General features: G+C 36.5%; 1 protein-coding gene across 2 annotated transcripts in view; it reads left to right on the top strand.

Annotated features, from left to right (window-relative positions):
* Positions 1-20,976, top strand: part of NFATC3 (nuclear factor of activated T cells 3) — a 75,025-nt gene that overhangs the window by 27,400 nt on the left and 26,649 nt on the right. For both annotated transcript variants that reach the window (XM_074913742.1, XM_074913741.1), the window contains exons 3-6: positions 2,029-2,191; positions 17,094-17,293; positions 18,437-18,609; positions 19,378-19,518. In XM_074913742.1, coding sequence (XP_074769843.1) covers positions 2,029-2,191; positions 17,094-17,293; positions 18,437-18,609; positions 19,378-19,518 — 677 coding nt within the window. The remainder of the gene's footprint in view (positions 1-2,028; positions 2,192-17,093; positions 17,294-18,436; positions 18,610-19,377; positions 19,519-20,976) is intronic.

Genomic DNA, 20,976 nt, shown 5'->3' with positions numbered 1-20,976 from the left:
CGGTCACAACCAACAGATAGTTTTTCTTGACTGAGTTTATTATTAAACTTTCAGTAGTACCTGCCAGTAATTGGTATACAGTCTATGGTGTGTGTTACACCAAGTCCTCTTAGGGACCATATCTGTTCACTGTCTATACCAACTATTTTGACATAGAATATTTTGTTATATGGGGGGGAAAAAGGTTTCTAGAAATACCAAAGAAAAATTTCTCCCATGCTATATTTCTTTTTAAACTCTTTTTAGTATCTTCTAATCCTGACATTTTCTTTCCTTTTTCAGACTGAAGACTTGAGACCTCTTCTTCAGTAGCTTTAAAAGTGAATGGCAAGGTCTAGTTGATAGCCAGTAGTAGCATTTAGGCAGTGCGCCTTGGCCTGGGGTAAGTATCTGGAAGGATTGGGCTTACACTGCATTCCTGTCAGTTTGTTCTTTCATTGCTGACGTCACCAGTCCTCTCCTACCCAGTAAAGACGATTGCTGTGGAAGGACCAGTCATCAGACCTCCTTACTGGGGAAGAACAGTTTTTGCTGTACACTGAATGCTTGTGGAGATGATCTATTGCTCACACTTCTTCCTTTCAGTAAGAAGAAAGGGAAATACTCTTCCTCCCATTGCTTTCAGAAGGGAGCTTCAGGAGATGAGACTTTATATTACATTAGCTCTCTCCTGAAGTGCACAGCATAGCTACTCCATGAAGCAGCAGGTCAACAGGCTTGTAGGTTGTTCTCCTGTAGGAGGAAGCCAGCAAGTGGTGCTGTTTCTTCTCCCTCTTTTCCGTGCTTAGTGACAGTGATTTTTGTGGTAAAAAGTAGATGTATGGTGCTGCAGGCTGAGCCCAAGTCCATCCAGATACTTCCTAAAGACAAAGCTTCGTTGTTTTTTTTTTTTTTTTAATCCAAACATTATTTTCTTTCACAGCTGTGGATATGTTTTATAAGTCTTAGCTAAATTATCCAGAAGGTATAATTTGTCTTTCTTGGACCCGTGGCTATTCATGTTTGTAGAAATTTGCATGGCTTTGGATTGGTGGTGGGGTTTTTCTTGACTTCCTGTAAAGCAGAAAGAAATGGAATTGAGCTTTCTCATATGATGATACAACCCAATATTTGTCCATCTCTTTTTAAAACTTAATTTGATTTGCCTGTCAGTCAGACTAAGGTAGTACAAAAATAGAAGCTTATGTTTATTTGTAAATGTTCTTGTTTGGTACACAATACTATAAATGTTTACTTTTAAATGTTCATAAATTAATTCTCTATACCAGGTAATTACTGACTTGAATCTGACTGTTCATCTTATTAGAATCATAAGTATAGATCTATGCAGGTAAAAGGATGATAGGTATGAAAACACTGGTGATACCATGTGGCTTATTCCCCTTTGCAGTTCTTCCATATTACTTGTATTTTGTTCTCCTTCTTCTCTGGAGTGACTTTGGTACTATCTGTAAGGGTATATATAGTCTGTGGATAAGCTAAGCATGTACTTCATTGCAGTAAGTCTTTATGCTTAGATAGAACTACTAGCTTTAAAATTTTAGTTTGTCATATGGTGTTCATTGTTAACTATCATTAAAAAGTGCAGTGCTTACCAATCTTAGAAAAACAAAAATAACAAGCTGGAAGGTGTTAATGCAGAGATTAAAAATATAATGATTTAGAGACTGAATTTAGACTTCCTACTAAACAACATTTGAACTTGCTTGCTGATATACTTGAGGCATTATAGAATATCACTGGTCATGTGGGGTGGGTGAGTGGGTCATACAGTACCTTTCTTTTAATCAGGTATTGGAAGGAAGAAGTTCCACTCTAACAACCTCAAAAGAAAGACTTAATTAAAGAATTTAATGTACCAGCAAAAGTTTGGAATTTTCCAGTAGCAGTTTTAGGCTAATAGCTTTTCTTATTTTGTCTTCATTTGATAGGAAAGTGACATCATTGTCTGCATCTTCCAGTTACTTTGTTTGTACTGTGCCAAATGGTATACTTCATTTAACCATAGTGTGCCGGTCTTGATTGCAGCACATCTTCGTTGCCACCTCTTGACTGGCCTTTACCAAGTCATTATGGGCAGTGTGAACTGAAAATAGAAGTCCAGCCTAAAACTCATCACAGAGCTCACTATGAAACAGAAGGAAGCAGAGGAGCAGTAAAAGCATCTACTGGAGGACACCCTGTAGTGAAGGTAGGAAGTCTGGCTTTCTTGAATAGAAGATATTTTTTTAACTACAATTACCTACAATTAACTACAATTAAACTGGTATTTACAGTGCTGTGAATTGTTACCTTGTGTGAAGCTTACAGTATTTTCTGGGTAAGATTTTCTCCCTTAAATGTAACTTGTTCAACACAAAAGTTAGTTTTAGATGTTTAAAAATTTAGTTTGCTACAGTTACAGTCTATGGCACAATTTTATGCTGTATGCAGTTTTATGTTTGTGAATGGATTCATGGTGCAATAGTGTATTACTTAACGTGTTCACCGTGAACTTTAAGGAGGAAGGGAGCGTGCATGGGCACAGACAAGAGAAGACATGATAATAGATTAGTTAAAGCTATACTGCAATATGATGTAGCTTCATTTGAGTCAGAAATTGTCTTTTGGTGTTGAGACAGCTTCTGAACACTATAAATGCCTCTTGTTCATGTTTTTATTAGGTTATTTCTGTGAAAAGGTACCTATAAATTCTTCTAACTTTCACTTAAATGTTTGGAGTAAATTAAACTTAACTCCCTTCTTCAGCATGAACCAAAGGTGGTTACAGTTTAATGGTAGCCATCTCCTTAAAATGGCATCACCTAGTTTCATTAGATTTGAACTGGTTATCTGTAAGGGCAAGTAAGACTTGTTTCTTTCTTCTTTTTGACCACATTTCCATTGTCTCAAGAGTCCTGTAAGCTTTCTTGTCTTTCAGAACAGTTTCAAGAAAAGCAATAGTGCAAGCAACAGTTCTTATGTGGGTAACAGAGGGTGGTGACATACTGACTGTTCTGATAACTGCTACCTGCCACTAACAGTTGCTTTGGCTGGCTTCTTCAGCTAATGCTAAATATTCCAAATGCTAATGGCCTCCAAAGCATATTATTTAAATACATTGCAAACACCCAATTATTTTTGAGCTCGGAATTAGATGTAAGGTCCTGGTAAATTAGGCTTGACTTTCATAAGAAAGCTTTGCTATCATATTCTTTTTGAAGGGAAAGGTGTGGGGGTTTGGTACTGTGTGTATACTGTGTGCACAAGCTGTGATGTGTTCCTCTCTGACTGAGTTCAGGTGCGTGCACAAGTATCTTACTCTATGCTGTGAAGGCTTCTGGATTAGTTAGGAGTAGTCACAGATGTCTCCTTTAATATCTGCTGTGCCAGCTGGCTCATGCAGCTTGAGAGGGAACCCACCCTCTCATTCACTGGACATGGGGAAGGTTGTGCTGAGGAACTGTGGGGCTTCCTAAGATGCCTTGACTTATCCCTTTGCCACATCCTTCAGTGAAAGCAATGTCTCTTATTCACCTCAACCTTGTTTAATGGTGTTTATCTTCATCCTAAACCAGGTTAAAATAAAAAATTAACTGTTCATTTGTAAGTCAAATCAGACAACAGTTAAAATTTTTATAAGACAAATAGGAAAAAAATACTAATCCATTTACATTAAGGTTACAGCAGGGTTTGTCTTCCCCCCAAGTCTAGGATATATTCTGTTCGGGTTTTTTTCCAGCAAAATGGCAGTCAGGTTTTCAGTCCTCAGTCTTTCACTGTTGAATCATAGAACACCAGGTGGGAAGGGACCTCAAGGATCATCTGGTTCAACCTTTCTGGTGAAAGCACAGTCTAGACAAGATGGGCCCACACCCTGTCCAGCTGAATCTTAAAGTGTCCAATGTTGGTGAATCCACCACTTCCCTGGGGGGATTATTCCAGTGGCTGATTGTTTCATTGTGAAACGCTTTCCTCTTGTGTCCAATCGGGATATCCCCAGGAGTAACTTGTACCCATTACTCCTCCTCTTTTCCGTGTGATTCCTTGTAGAAAGGGAGTCTCCATCTTCTTTGTAGCCACCCTTTAAATATTGCAACGTGGTGATAAGATCTCCCCTAACCCCTCTCTTCTCAAGGCTCAACAAACACAATTCTCTCAGCCTTTCCTTACATGGCAGACTGCTCAGCCTTTTGATCATCTTTGTGGCCCTTCTCTGGACCCTCTCCAGCCTGTCCACATCTTTTTTGTATAGCGGGGACCAAAACTGGACACACATTCCAGGTGCAGCCTGACAAGGGCACAGTAGAGTGGGATGATGACTTCTTTATCTCATCTGCTGATGCCCTTGTTGATGCAGCCCAGCATCCCCCTGGCTTTATCTGCCGCAGCAGCTTGCTGGTCATTCCAGTTGAGCTTGTTGTCCACCAGGACCCTCAGGTCCCTTTCCACAGAGCAGATCCCAGCCGGGTAGATTCCAGCCTGTGCTGTGCTCCTGGGTGATGCTTTCCCAGGTGCAAGACCTTACCCTTGTCCTCACTGAACCTTCATAAGGTTCTTGTAAGCCAATCTTCCAGCATATTCAGGTCTTCCTGCAGGGTGGCTCTCCCTTCTGAGCGTCCACTTCCCCACTCAGTTTGGTATCATCAGCAAAGTTCATCAGGCTACACTTGATTCCATCATCCAGATCGCTTATGAAGATATTAAACAGCGTTGGGCTCAATATCGATCCCTGGGGGACCCCACTTGTGACAGGTTGCCAGTTTGAAAGGGAGCTATTTCCCACCACCCTCTGGGTGCGGCCTGTCAGCCAGTTCCCCACCCACCACACCAACCACTTGTCTAGACCATAACTGTCATTTTATCTAGATGGAGGCTGTGGGGAACTGTAGCAGTCTATACATTAAAAATGTATTTGATAAGTTTATCCTATTCTAGTAGTTGGAAGTAACACATTACTATTTGTGACCAGAAAAAACAGATCTGTAATCTATGTGACTTACACCAGTGATTTTAAAAGCTATTTATTTGTATTAGAATTGTGAAATACCTTGCTATGACAAGAATGCTGTTTTTAAAATGGGGATAGTATTTATGTGTCTGACAGTCTCATGCTTAAACATATGGATTGTACTATGCCTTTCTAAATTAAAATGAATACAAATGAAAATCAATATTCTATTTTGCAATTTGGTCTCTTCCAGCTGGATTAGAAATTGTGCTTGATGGGGGGAGGAAGTTGTTATGAAACAAACCATCGATTTGTATTAACTTTTACTCACTGCCTGGAAAAACAGTATGCTAAGGGACAAGTTTGGTGAAAGGTAAATAAATACCGAATAGCTGTGAACAGATGAAAATTACTTTATTTAAATACAAAAGTGAAATATTTTCCAGCACTTCTGGAAGCTTATTACACAAATCCATTCCACAATATGCATTACTATTTGTTTATGACTTAGTTAACTTTTCTTTTTGGTGCTCTTAGCTTTATACTAGTGACTTCCACATGTGTGATCATTGCAATAAAGTAGCATTTCATTGTCTGAAATAACTGCATGTTAACCAATGTCAGAGACAAGAAAGATGTGGGTGAATAGAATAGAGTATTTCAGTTGGAAGGTACCTACAATGATCATCAAGTCCAACTGGCACATCTTTGGGTGCCTGAAGGCCTATGTGCTTTTGCTTCCTACACAATTTGCTTTGCTCCTGAACATTATTTTATAGAAAGATAGAGTATTTACTTTATGAACTGTGAAACCGCTGTAGTTTTGCATGTGTAGTTGATGCATTATTTAAAATAAAGATTTGAAGATAGTACATAGCTTCAAGCCATTAATCTATTAGTGCATGTCATTAATCTATTACTAATACTGTACCATACCTGTTGCTAAGAGACTAAGCTCCTGACAAATTTGGCATCATCTGTTGTGAATAACTTTAATCAGCTTATTTCCAAATGTGAGGAAACAAAATGAGTGGAGCATCATGCTTTACTTAGCAAATCCATTGACTTTAAGGAAGCAAATGCTATAAGGAAGTTGTCCTGTTTTCAGCTTTTTTAATGCAAAATGTTCTAAATAGCAGATAATCTGTCATTTCTCTTTTTTAGGATTATGTTCCAGCTAATGCATGTCATCTGGAATAATTTCTCTTACCTTGGTAGGGAATCTGCAAGATAACACCGACAATTTTTACAGAGGGAATAAATAACTTGGCAGAATGGTTAGCAAGGAGAAAGGTGGCATGTTGAACTTTTGTCATCCAAATTATGTAAAAGATTTTGTATTGCACTGTCATAAGTCATAGGAAGCCTCTGAGCACTATCTACCTTTACCATTCTAATTCAATAGATGAAAGTACTTTGTAGATGGGTACACTAAGCCTTTTAAAGAAATAGCTACCACATTTCATCTGACTCTAAATGAATTATCATCATTGCTTGAATTTCCCACCCTTTGCATAGGTCAATTTGTACATAATAAAATGTTCACACTTATGTGCTAGACTGAGTTTTACTGTTATCTAAAATGGTTAATGTTTGTCATGAGGCTTCACTTGGATCAAAAACACAGAGGCATTTTAGAGCAGATAGGCACATGATAAAGATAGTTTATTTTTATTTCCATATTTTAGCTTTCTGATCTAAAATTACTTTTTTGTTTTTAAAACAAAGCTGTTTTGTATACTGTCCTCCTGCTTATTCATGTTTACTTCTGCAATTTTCTGAGTCTTCTTAAGTATTTTAAATTTAATTATATCTTTCGGTAGTAAATGCCATAAGATGTGTTATGCACAACAAAGTATTTCCTTTTTGTCATTTGTCCTGTTGCTAGTGAAGAAGGTGATCTGCATGGTATTCTTCTTGATAACCATACAGTATGATGTACTGAGGGACTGTTGAGCTAACAGCTACTTATTGGCACCATTCTCTATGCAAGAAGGAGTATCTGTCCTGTGGCCATTCACCAGAGTGGAAATCAGTTTTAGATGTGTACTATTAGGAGGGTAATTTATTCTAAAATGGTAGATGTGTCAGCAACAGGCACTGTATAGAATCCAGTTATGCCCCATGCATGCGAGACAAATTTGGGGCAGTGGTAGCTATTAAGAACTCACTGGTACCAGAAGTCTTTTTGCCATACTATGAAGGACTTAAGGATAGAATCATTCATCAATTACCCTGTTGTAAGCAAAATTCTTACTGTAGTTGCTTCTGCAGTAACCGAGGAGGGGGAAGGATTGTGTAATCCAGACGGACAACTCAGCAGTATTACAGCTGAAGAAAGTTGTATGATCAAAAATGACAGAGATGTTAAATAAAACCTGGTTTATTTAAATGGTTATACCCTTCTAGTCACTGACAAGCGAACAGTAACTTCCTATGTGAGGTTTAATGGAGACCTGCGAAAGAGGGATTGAATGTCAGCTCTGTTTAAAGTGATTGCAGAGCTTGAAGTTATGACTGAAGAGCTCCAGTGGAAGAAAAAGTAAACTAATTGAGCTAAAGTAAACTAATTTTGAACTACTTTGAAAATTCTGAAACAGGAATGTGTTTTCAAAAAGCCTCTCAAACTCTGAGTTCTGGTGGAACAAACTGTAATCTACAAGAGAGGATCTAACCAAGCAATGTCAGAGATGATCTGATAAAAATAAATTATCAAAGGATTGTCTAAATGAGTGTGTGTTTCCTGACCTGTAATTCTGTGGCTGTTACCTTTTCCCAGGTGTTCTGTGTGGCCATTTCATGTAATTATTTCAATAACAGGAATAATATCAGAGTTCTCCCTGTTCTCTAAGCCAAATAAACTGAATGCCTTTTCTGTGTTTCATGACCCTTCCCATTCTTCCTGCCTTTCACTTTTCAATTTTTACTTTTGTCTTGAATTCTTCCCTATTTTGTACAGAGCCAGAAGGCAGGCTGTATCTCAGCTCTAATTCCCTACTGTTGGTTGGTGACAACCACCTGCAAATAAATCTAGAAGGCAGAAGGTCGGTCGTGGGCTGTATTGGGAAAAACACTGACCTTTGGAAGAGAATCTAAAAACATTTATCTGTTAAGAACAGTTTGAATATTTAGGCATCGTCTGCTTCAGAATCCCCCAAATAAATAGTAAAAGCCATACTGCTGCTTCTACTACGTTTGAATACTCAATCTAGAAAATGCAGTGATTAACAGGAAAAACATTAAGAATGGCACACTGCATGACAGTGTCATCTGCTTTTTGCATCATATGTTTACGAAAATGTGGAAACATAGTAATTTTTTTACAAAGTAAAATGAATTAATTTTTTTTTTTTTTGCTATATATTATGCTGGAATAACCTATTTCTATCCTGGAAATGCTTGTCCAAAAACTGCCTTTAGCATCATATAGCACTGGGAGTGTATTTCAGGAATAGCACACTTTTTTCAAGAGTGTAGAGCAAACTGCAGATAGGTAGTGTATTGTGATGGCTAGTTAGATGTGACTGGCAATTCTGCACTGTGTGAATTCATACTCTTGGTCTAACACTGGTTAAGCTATGAATTAATCTCCTTTTTTGGGTAGTGTAGAATGGGACAGGACTCTGAGCGAAAACACTCTTCAAAATATACCTGAAATCACTATTTAAAACGCTTTCAATTCAGTCTGCAAGCAGTGAGTGTGTAAGAGTGAGATTTCAGAAACAGAAATCCAAGTTTTTTAAACCTCAAAGGATGTTCTATACGTTGTGTAAACATGTGGTATCATGACCAGTAAGCACTGATATTTGCAATTACATATTTGTTTTAGACCTCTGCAGGACCTGTTTGTCTTTGACCTTTAAAATTGGACTTGTGCCACTACCTAATAGTTTATTAAAGTTTGTTCCTTTTATGTCTCATTATTTTTTTTTCAGAATTGCAAAGGTCTGTACTATTTTAAAGTCTTGAAGTCAGTCTACTCGATAAGCTTATTTAGCAAAAGAGGAAGGAGTATGCTTTTTTGATATGCATAGTCTTCCTTCTCAGTTGATGGAAAGGTACATCAAATGACTGATAGAAAATAGTACTGCACTTCAGGAAAGGGAAGTAGGTGTTGTTTTTGTTTAACATATTGTAAAATCAGATATTTAACTTTTTGTAACATTATAACCTTCACAGAATCAGAATGAAATAATAAAATAAATTCCCATGTGCTGTTAAGACTTTCTGAGCCTGTGGTTGGGGTATTGCCTAATAGATCTGAGTGGAGTCTTCCATGAATTTATTCAGTTTCTTTTAAACAGTCCATTGAAGATTATAGGTCAGCACTTAGTGCACCTCTGCAAGGCCACAAGGGATGACTGTGGTCAGCCTGACTTTTCATAATGTCCCTGAACTCTACTTTCTTGGTTCTATATATATGGTTTGTTTCAAGCTATTCAAAATGTAACTTGATAAACTAATGATAAATTGTACCACTGGTGTTAGCCATTATGTGTGTTTTGTCAGAAATTATGTTCATCTTCATGCCTTTGGATCTTTGTCATCCCTTGCATATATTCCCAGGTCATTGTAAATAAGCGTGCTGTACTGTGCAGCTTGGCAGAGTAGCGCTTCAAGTTAAACCAGCAGTCTTCACAGTTCTTTAGGAATGTTGCTGCATGCCACTCTGAAATTCCTATGGAGAAATGTCTGAAGAAAAAATTTGGTTCTTCAAAGCCATGCATCAGTGCCCCTTTGACATTGCTGTCCAAAAGATTCAAAACTTGTGGGTCACATCTCCATTGTCTCAAGGTGCAAAACATGTCAAAGGCATGCTTTGCTTTTTTTCCTTTAAGTGAAATTTAAAAAAAAAAAAAAAAAAAATTTAGAAGGGGACTGAAATTTTAGCAGTGGAAGTTCTTTCTCTTTAGTACTGTTTAGGTTTCACAGTGAATGATATCTTTACTCATACAGTCTTCTAAAGTAAAAATTAAAATAGCTAATTCAAGAGAGTAGCTTTATCTTTCCTTTCACCTCTGCATAATGGGACCTCAATTCTCCTCTTTTGCCTTCCTTTCCTTGTAACTTTGGAGGGTGTTCTAGGGAATACAGAAGTTGCTGAAATGCATCCAGCTGCCATGAGACTATCAAGGAGGCAATAACTAGTTAGGACATGCTTTTCATATCAAGGTGTCAAAGTCTAAGAAATCTGTCTGAAGTAAATGCTTAGTAAATGCCTATAGTTCTTGACACAGCTGTGTGTTTCCTTCCCCATTCTTCATGTTGGAACTGAGGATTTGTATATGGATACTAGTACATTTGGTGAAGATAGAGTTGTTAACTTCAGTGAACGAAAGACTTTATTGTCTCATACTTTTCCCCTGATCTATCTTGTCTTTCACAACTGTGCCTTATTTTTAGGGAGGCCTGTTTATATGTAAAATCTTTCTTTCTAATCAGCCTATTTTACCAACCCAATAATGCCATAAGCAGTGAATTAATTGTGCAAAGGAGCACTAAAGTGTTGATAGAATCTTCAATTTAGCCAGCAAAGAAAAGGCACGTAAAAGATACAAGTATAAGTATTAAACCCCAATGAAAATTTGGTTAAACATGGCAATTTCCTAATAAATGCTGGAAAGTTTGGCAGGAAAACTGCTTAAAAAATACAATCATATGGGGTTTGGCACTGTCTGAATGTCATTACTATTGTTCAATTGATGAGTGTAAAACTTCGGTAATTAAATTATTTTCTAACTCCCCCCCCAAGTTTTAGTTGCATTTCTTTTTTTCCTTAGTTTTTAGTCTGAAAGAGTAGGCATGTGAAACCCTGACACGACTTCTGGATTCAGTACACTATCAGGTATTTTGTTTTTTGTAAATAAACAAAGGGGGTTTGGTTCACAAAACCAGACTATTTTGAAGTATACTAGTATTGTCTGATAAGTACCTGTTTACTGTGAAGTGTGTATTTTCTGTTGAATATTTTTCTCAAGTCTTATTACAGGTGATAACTTCTTTTTTCCAGGTTGATGCCTCTTATGTGACCTATTTGCTTTTGCAAGGAAAATGTTCTCACCACTGACACAAAATTGCAAGTTTACATGCTGCTGTCTTCAGTGATCAAATTAATCTATATAGTCTCTAATGTTATACAGTTTTAAGGGTTTTCCATATGTGCATTAAGAACATATGAATGGTTTTATCACATACAACTTCTTGATGATCCAAAAATTCTCTCATTAACTTACTCTCTTCTAGCTACTTGTTAAAAATTGTAAATTAAGTATTGACATGCTTGCATGAGTTTACCGCATTGCAATATAATAATGTGGCTGGAACTGCTTTGGCGTGAAGCCCTTCTGGCTTATCCTGTAGTGACCTTCAGTCTTTAGCCTTCCAGCTTTAGTTTAACTTACGCATGCACTGACCTTTGCTATGGAAACGATATAGAAACACAAAAACAACTTGGCTGAGTTTCCTCTGCAAAGCAGTGGGTGGTGTATCAGTATTCTATTACAGAGGAGGAGGGTTTCTAGAGGTCAGTAGTGACAGTGTGCAGTAACTTACTAGTTGTCTACAGTATGGTGTTTGCTACTCCTGGGAAAGTGAAGTTTGTTGTTGGTTATTTTTTTTTTTAAGTAAAATAGTTGGTTTGTTGTTTTGGTTTTTTTTTTTTTTTTGTAGCATGCAGCTCTAGGATTGTACATTAGTAGAGTAAATGCTGGAAGGCATGCTTGAAAATACACCTAGTGTTCAACCAGTAGTTTCAGTTACTGCCTTTCTGTAAGTGACCCATGACTGAATCCTGGGCAGGCTGATACTGAAGCAATTGATTGCCAGTAGGTTGTAAAGTGGTTTGTCAATTTAAATACTTATGGTCTGTATAGAGACACTATGTTCTTATTTGTATATATTATGTATTCTTCACTATGGTGAACTAAAGGTACAGGTACCATGGCTTCATTAGGTATTTGGACAGAACACAGTATCTGTTCTTTCAAGTTAATTAGGCAGGTATTTTTCTTGAGGAACAACTAGCAATTTTTTTTTTTATATACTGACTTACACATTTGGGCTGTTAAACATACAGAACTGTGCGTAAAGCAGATGAGGTAATAGTGTGTGTCACACCACTGTCAGTGAAACTAAGAACAATCAAGTTTTCTGAATTAAAACAAAACTGTACTTAAAAGAATGCATTTTAAATTCCAAAATACATCATTTTTTCTTGACTTGAAGTTGATTTTGAATAGTAAGTCTCTTTCACTATTCACAAGATAGTATTCCATCACTAATGGCAATTCAGGCTTCAAATATCATCTTTCTTTTGGGGAACAATTGACACCATTCCTGGGAGGGAGAAGGTAGTTCAGATTCTGTGATAATTCAGTCTCCAGTGGGGACCGAGTGTGATGGGCAGAAAGTTTTTCTTTGCTTACTATGTAAAGGTTTTGTGTAAAGAGAGACACCCAAGCAATTATTCATATAATGGACTTCAGAGTACTTTCATACTTTTCAGCAAGCTGCTGAATGCAGCTGCAGTTAAATAAGGTAGGAGCACTTTCAGGTGAATTAACAAAGTAATCCAGCGTTGTCCTCTGTTCGCAGGAGTGGTACGATATAGACTGTCTTTAATTATGTGGCGCTAGCTAGGCACAGCGTGTTGGTTTCGCTGAAGGCTTTGAATGATTATGTAATAGAAATGAGATGGGATATGCAGGCATCATCTCCACAAGCTGTTGGATCACTTTGTACTTACCCCTTAGCTCACTGGCCCCCGCAGACTCTTCTCTTTGATTAGACATGCTGTAAATTTTCAATTTTACTCTTGCAGGATCCATGTTATGCCTAGAGTTGTCAGCTCAGTTAGACAAGATTTAAGGGGAAACTGTTAATTCTAAAGCACAAATTTATAATAAAGGTTTTTTTATCAGCATGTTTTGACAGTCTCTCTAGCTGCCTCAGTCTTGGCTAGTGCGTAAGGCTATCTCATTAGCATCCACAGCCTATTAAGCTTACTGTCTCTTGCTGTAAATATGGCTGTTGGAAACATGAGGACCCTGTGCAACCTCCTCATAGCTTGCTTAAGACTGTGATATATTTCCTTTTTATGTGTGCCTATTACTGTGATCAGGCCTTGAATTACAGTCTATAATGTGGGAGAAAGGGTTATTCTTTTCTTCCCCACCCCCCAGCTTCCTTAATTGCCTCACTTACTTGCACGTATCAGTTAGTTATATTTATGCCTTTACATTGTTTTCCTTTTATGCTGTTCTCTTTATTTTAAACCTTGAATAAATGCAATAAATCATCTGTAATGCTAAGTACAAATTTATGAAGTCTCTGCTACCTTGCCAATATGTTACTACTCTGCCAAACCATATATAGATATATATGTTCCGGTGCCTTTAACAGGACTTGATTGCAGATCCTTTGCAGAAAATCATTTGAGACAAAGCTATAGTGTAAGCATCTGATTGACATAGTTTGGGGGGCCCTTGTTGGCCTGTTGGTTTGTTTTGAGACTGGTTTACACTAGCATGGCTATTAAGTACATATGAAATTTTCAGGGATTTGTCCTGATGCTATTACAGACCATTTTTGAGATGCCTTCTTTATATGTTTCTGCATTATAACATGCTTATGTTTCTTCTAAATAACTATAACATATATATTATTAATTTTATATATAAATATATTTTATAATATTTTATAAAGTTAATATATAATATTGTATATTATAATCTTTGTAGTTTCTTTGGGGCATTTGAGTTCTTGTTTGTTTTGATTTAGTATGTAAACCAGAAGGAGAATGACTAAAGGTGGTACTGCTGTGTGGGGTCTTGTTGTAGGGTTTTTATTATTTCTTCTGAAATGGTAGTAACTTAGTTTCAAATTTCTACACTGGTATAGCTAATGTACTGCAGTGATGTGAGACAGTCAACAAGTACACAAGCCTGTATCACAAGAGCATCATACAGAAAATGCACTTGATAACCTATTGATACATAACTAATCTGTTGGTCAGGTGGGCATTTTTTTTGTCAGACCACCTTCCCCTCCCACAACGTGCTTTGCAGAAATGAGGCCTTATATGTCTTCTGTAGCATATCTGGGTGAGCATAGAGGGTGAAACTTTGCTCAAGAACAATGGAAGCAAAACTAGCATTAGACCAGCTTTGGGCAATTGTATATGGCCATGGAGTCTCATGGGCAATACCACTGCAGCTGCTGGCATGGGGTGTATTTTACTTCACTAAATTAAGCTCCTGGTCTCTGTAGGCTTCTGTGGAAGAGTTTCTCCACTAACTACACATAGACAGACCTGCTTAGTTTTACGAGTATCCCTCTCTTTCTACTCCCCACCCCGCCAGCCCTTTCTCTCCTATCAGTAGTATCTTCAGAACTGTTGTGTACATGGCCATTGTTAAGGAAGGGGAAGATAGCTTTAATTGGAAATGAGCTTAGTCACAGTGACCCCATTTGGAAGTTATTCAAATTTTTGAATAGGTCTGGCTTGTAATTTATATAATTCCCAGTATTAGAATGAATGCATTTAACAGACGTCACATGTAGGCTGTATTCCATTGTGTTAAGATTTAATTTTAACTTTGAGGAAAATGGATGGTGGAGTCACAGGCTTGAGAACTTGGGACAAGATGGCTGCTGTAAATGCTAAACTAATACATGTCCTTAATTTTTCTTTAAACTCCTAAAATAATTCAGACTCACAGAGTTCTGAAAATATTCATTTAGTATTTAAAAAAAAAAAAAATCTTTTGAAAAGATGTTGCAGACCTGCATCAAGGTTTGTTGTTTGTTGTTTTTTTTTTCCCCTGGATTTAGGTCTGTTTGTGGTGAGATCTCCAGTGAGAACAAAAATATTTTACATATTTGACAGAACAAAAGCCTGCAAATAATAAAATAAAACACAAATAAATGCAATCATATAGGAAATTAGTTAGAAATATGTCAATTATAGGACAGAACATTGTATTTGATAAAAGCTGACATGACTTTTAAAGATTGCTTGGCTTTTTGTGGCAGATTTTTTCAACCTCAGCTGTAGTCTGTGCACAACGCAGTACAAATGTAGCCTACATTTTATGGTAAGAGTTGAACTAGACTGGCCCCTTAAAGGCACAACAGGGAGAAGATGGTGTGCATCTCCCAAGAAAGGTACAAGGAGATTTGAGGACAACGGAATTTGGAATTCTTTGTCTACAGTCCTGAAGAGCAGCACAGTCTCCTTACTGCAGTAATCACCTAGGGATCTCCCACCTAGCAAAAGCAATAGAAGCAGTAATTCTGAGCTGTTTCCTTTCTTTTCATTCACTTAAAAAAAATAAACAACCCCAAAAAATAAAGGTAGATTGGGCATGTTCTGAGAGCAATCTCATAATGCGGTGATTGTAACAAATAATGAATTCAGTCTATCAACCTTTCATGTCAGCTGCTCAAGATATGTATGTTGTTGGTCAGTAACAGGTGTATGCTGTAGCTTGTCTGTAGTATGTGTTGCTCAGAAACTGTTTTAGATTGTGTGTGTGCTGGATATGAAGAGGTGAAGAACAAGCCTCAGTTGTTCTGGGTTTGAGTAAGCTCAACTTTGTCTTAGGTGGTCTAGATTTTTGCTCTTCTGCTTCTTAATCACATTTAACCTCATTGAGCAAATGGGAAGAATGCTAACTAAAATATGACCAACACTGTTGTATCTAAATGGTTTAATTAATGAGTATTACATCTTGGACAAAAGCATTCATGTAAGGCTGAAAGCTTTGAGAATGGCTCTTTAAAGTTCCAGACTTCTGTCATAAATTGAATTTTTCTTCTTGGTTGAGAAAACTCTAATAAATGTGACAGGAGTGGCAGGTGCCATCATAACCAATTGAATATAGAAAACAGGCGTCTGTTTGGCGTACGTAAAACTTACTGCCAATAGTAGCGCATCAAGATCCGAGGAATCTAGAGTGGTGCTTCTGACTTCTGGGTGTGGGTGTGCTTTGGGTTTTTTGTACTGCTGACTACTGGCATTAAATTACTCTTATGAGTAGGTTAAATTGACATGGCTTTGTTTGTTTTTTAAGTGTTAGTTCTGTAAAGAGCTTGGATAATATTGTTGTGTGACCAAATAACTCTTCCCTAGAGACAAAAATATTGACGTGACAAAACTACATTTAAAGAATGGCTGTCTGGCCCTCCCTCCAGTTTGAACATAAGTTGATGTCAAAGTCAGTGAACTGTAAATTTGTTGCACTGCTTTTTAGAAATTATATAACTTAGTGTGCATCAATTTGCCGGTTGCAGGGAGGTGAAGTCAACTTCATGGATTTATAAGACATGTTTTATAGGCTTCAGATTTAAAATTGCAGCGGCTAAAGGAACCTTGCATATTACTGTTGGTTAAATTTGTTTCCTTTTATCTTCTGGATGATATGTTACCAATGTACTGTCATGAAACTAGTTTTTCCTTTTAGAGTTAGATGAGGTTTTTTTTTGATGTTTTAATATGTTTTACGTCTAGAATTACTACTGTTAGCTCAAGCAACAGGTGATTTTATAACAACTGAGTGCATTGGTGCTTAGTCTTCTATTTAAGAAAAAAAAAAAAAGCATGAATTAACAGATAACAAATTTTAGGCTGTAAAGCATTTTCTTTGCAAAAAACCCCAAACCCCATGCCTGATTTTGTAGCTAAGAATTTTCTTTGTCCTCACATAAGAGGTTTTGTGAATGCAAATGTATTAATAAAACTCACTGGTATCCATAGAAGAAAAAATAAACTTCAAAATTTTTAGTATTCTAGAAACTAGGTGTATCTCACTAAAACTAATAATTCAGCTTTGATTAAAAACAGTATCAGAAATGCACCTACAACATAGCATAGCTTTGATGTAGAAATTCTATAGGTAAAATGATTCTTTTCTCTTTCAGAAATTCAAAGGTAATAAAGATATTTTGATATCCATTTGTTCAAGTAATTGTTGTTGCTGATACTTTTATTCGGGAATGTATCTGTATTCAGTTTGCTGATTTCTGAAGAGATTGAAGAAGTTGGTAATTAAATACCACTATTTGACTCTTAATCCTTTGTACTAGTTGTGGATTATATATTATGCACACACAAATGCAGTAAAAGTCAACTAAAATTTTAATACTACATCTGCTTTTTCATCAGCTCCTGGGCTACAGCGAGAAGCCAGTAAACCTACAAATGTTCATCGGAACAGCAGATGATCGCTACTTAAGACCTCATGCATTCTACCAGGTGCACCGAATCACTGGAAAAACAGTTGCAACAGCTAGTCAAGAGATAATAATTGCCAGCACAAAAGTCTTGGAAATACCACTTCTTCCTGAAAATAATATGTCAGCCAGGTACATCACAGCATAAAGTAGCTGTTTGGTTGCTATGTGTCTTTTTTTTGGTGTGTGTGTAAAGATGAAAGAAAAAACCTTGTAGAACAGCGTATTTTCCACAAATATATGGCTCATGACTAAGATAGACACATCACTGTAAACACGCAAATGTTTAGGTAGTCGGAAGTAGAGGGATGGGGAGGTAGAAGAGTGCTGCTGGGACTATGCTTCCTCATACAATCCATATGTGTATATGACTCCACATTTGTAGAACTGCATGTGAGTGACTGGCTGGTAGAATTTTTGATTTTACAAAGGCATAAGACTTTTTTCTATGAAAATACAGTCATGCAATTTAGCTATTTGTTTCTTGATTGAATGTGGTGATATAATTTCTGGCATCTTGGTAAGCCTTTTTCTTGTTTCGGTTATTTATTTTTAGCAGTTGCATTATTCTGACTTCAGGTATTGCCAAATAGAATGTGCTAGATAATAGTTTAATGGTTAGTTGTAGCAACGATTAACTGGCTCTGTTCTAGCTGGCTAGTCAGTGAACAGCGTAAAGCACAATCGTTTGTTTATGTAGCACATTTATTTCGTATGTAGACTTCTGAAGTCAACTTGAATTTCCTTAGTTGCAGACTTGGTGCTAGTTCCATTGAATGCTGTGAACCCACAGTGATGTGCAAGATAACACTCCTCACAGCTTATATATGTGTTACTTGATTAAAGTATCTGTGTCTCATATGGATAATTAGTAACTATGTGGAAGGGTAGCTGGAATTTGATGGCTATACTTTTGTCATTCTCTAGTCCTTCCTAAGGCAGAACTAAATATAGGCCTCTTGCTCCTTGTAAATGATGTTTAATATGTACAATAACTTTGAAGGTTAAACTATGTGCAATGACATATAACCTTTAAAGGTTCAAAAAAGCAGCAGCTAGACATTTACAAGACAAAATGTTTCAACAGTGTACCTGCTGCCATTTTTGACACTAACAGATCTTTTAATCTCAGACATTTAAAATAGCATAACATGGGGAGAAAATAGTGCTCTTTATTCTTTAACAAAAGAAAGGTTTACAGAACATACTTTGGCAATAGTTTGATTCATTTTCTTCCATTTCTTTTCTGATCCATCCGTCCTCGCCTATCTTCAGTATCGATTGTGCTGGTATTTTGAAACTTCGCAATTCAGATATAGAGCTCCGTAAAGGAGAGACAGATATTGGAAGAAAGAATACCAGAGTGCGACTTGTGTTTCGTGTTCACATCCCACAGCCTAGTGGAAAAGTCTTATCTCTGCAGACTGCTTCCATACCTGTTGAATGCTGTAAGATTGCTTTAACTATACATCATTTATACTCATCTTTTCTGCATGTCTCAGTAGTGTTGTCATTCTGACAGTGTTTATTGTCAGAATTATATAACAAGTGTGTGTAAAAAGCATTGTGTGTAAAGAACTAGATTTTAAAAAATTAATGTATCTTTAAAGATGGTACTTGCCAAGTGGCAGCCTAAAGGTTTGGAAGAAACAAGGTGTTTTAGGCTTTAAACTTCATAGTGCAGTCACACAGCTAGCAGCTAAGGTAATTCCTGTATATGAGCAGAGGCAGCTGATATATCTCAGTGAAAATAAATATTCATTTCAGGAAGAACTAATACCATTTCATTTACAAGAGTCTACACCATTACTTGTCTTTATACAGTATTATCTAACAAACAACTTCTAGAGTTCACTTGTTAAATGCTGGCACTAAGAAATCAAAACATAACCTTAAACAATCTGAATTTCTCCTAGAATTCATTTTATCTATAAAATACTAAAGTAATTTTTGAACCAATATTCCTAAACTAAAAATTTAATTTTCTGTAACAGTAGAGATTGTTGTGATTCATGGATTCTTGGTGGTTCATTTCTATAATTATATAATTTCAACATAATTTTAAACCCAAAGATAAATCATATACAAATATGATTTATATATGTAAATAGATGGACATTTGTTTCACCCCTGGTTATTCTAGTTATGATCATAAAAGAAATGTCATTATGATTAAAATTGAGAGTAGTAATTTTTCCCTTAATATTTTTTTAAAGCTCAGCGATCTGCTCAAGAACTTCCTCAGATTGAGAAGTACAGCATCAATAGTTGCTCAGTAAATGGAGGCCATGAAATGGTGGTGACAGGATCAAATTTTCTTCCAGAATCCAAAATTATATTTTTTGAAAAAGGACAAGGTAAATGAATATCTCTGTTTTGTTTTCAAGCAAAAAAGAACACTATCTGAGCTTGATTTTTAGGAAGTAAGGATGTTTTAAAAAGAAAAGACTTAAGTCACAAGCAGCAATCTGAAACTTCAGTTTGGACACCTATCTATATATGCTGGTTGGCAATTATCAATTAAATAGTACTTGTGATCCAGGAAGACAATTACAGGCTAACTGAATTGTGTGTATTGGAAAGATGCTGTTGACAGATAATACCATGTATTTTCTTTCTTATTACAAAAAAAAAAAAAAAAAAAAAAAAGAAAATGGGAATTAATGGCAATGTACTATTTGGCATGGATGTCATCATGTAACATCTGATTTAATCATTGCATAAGAACTGACTTACTCCTAATGGAATAAATGTTAGTGAGAAAACGCTACTGATTTTTTTCCATATATTTGCATAAGATTTTCTGTAGGAGTTACTCTTAAGGGAGACGCATTTTTTTAAAAAGTCTCAAGATCTGGCTCAGATTTGGTGTGCAGTGTCTGCTTCAGCTGTGTCTGTGCCTCATTTGCATCTGTAAACAGGCAAGTGTGCATGGAGGTAAAATAGTGGCAATAAGCAGTGGTATGAACAGCAGCGACCTTTTGTACATGTATTAAACATTTGTGTGCTTGACCAGCTCGTCAAGTACTGAATTGCCAGGAAATCAGAAATGTTGTGGTCAGTTGTATTACAAGGTGCTCATTCTCTAGAATCCAAGTTCAGTCTTCTAGGCAACGCTTAGTTACGAGTGAGAACTGCAGCAGGCTTACACTCGTTCATTAGCAGAGTTAAAAATTATCTTGCAGACATGCATTTCGGTTAAGGTATACTAAAGACTTGGTGTTTCCTTCATGCAGTGAAATCTGTAGGAAAATTTAACTGATTCATATTGATCTCATGAAATAAAACAAATTATTCTTTGAGAGGGTAGCAGATTAAATTTTTCAGTCTAATATACAGGAAATAGAATCTCAAAGTAAGCAAGAAACTTACAGATTTTGGACGAATATTTCTAAAACCTCTTTAAATGTAATGAAAGTTGTATTTTTTTTCCTTAAACCCACGTTCATCCTCTTTCCTATCACGTTCATAATGATTCAACTCCATAAACTAGAGAATTTAACACCAAAAAAACCCCTATCAAATATTTTCTATTTTTATTGACTACGAACAGATATAATGAATGTTTTTTTTCAAGTTTTCTTTGGTTTTGTTTGGTATTATACACGGGTGCGCATATACACTCGGGTACATATATGCATATTACTCAAAGATGTTCAATTACTCAGCATTCCTACCTGATTCTGCAGCTCTTCTGGATATATGTCTTGATCTTAATATTTCTGACTTAGACTGAAATGCATGAAAAATGACTGAAAATTTAGGACTAGCTGTCTTAATATGTTGAGTTCCTTTTCTTCCCTGATTGTCCCTTT

Source organism: Athene noctua, chromosome 9 (assembly GCF_965140245.1).
Source record: "Athene noctua chromosome 9, bAthNoc1.hap1.1, whole genome shotgun sequence".
NCBI classification, from domain to species: Eukaryota; Metazoa; Chordata; class Aves; order Strigiformes; family Strigidae; genus Athene; species Athene noctua.
This window is presented reverse-complemented; position numbering and strand designations above follow the sequence as displayed.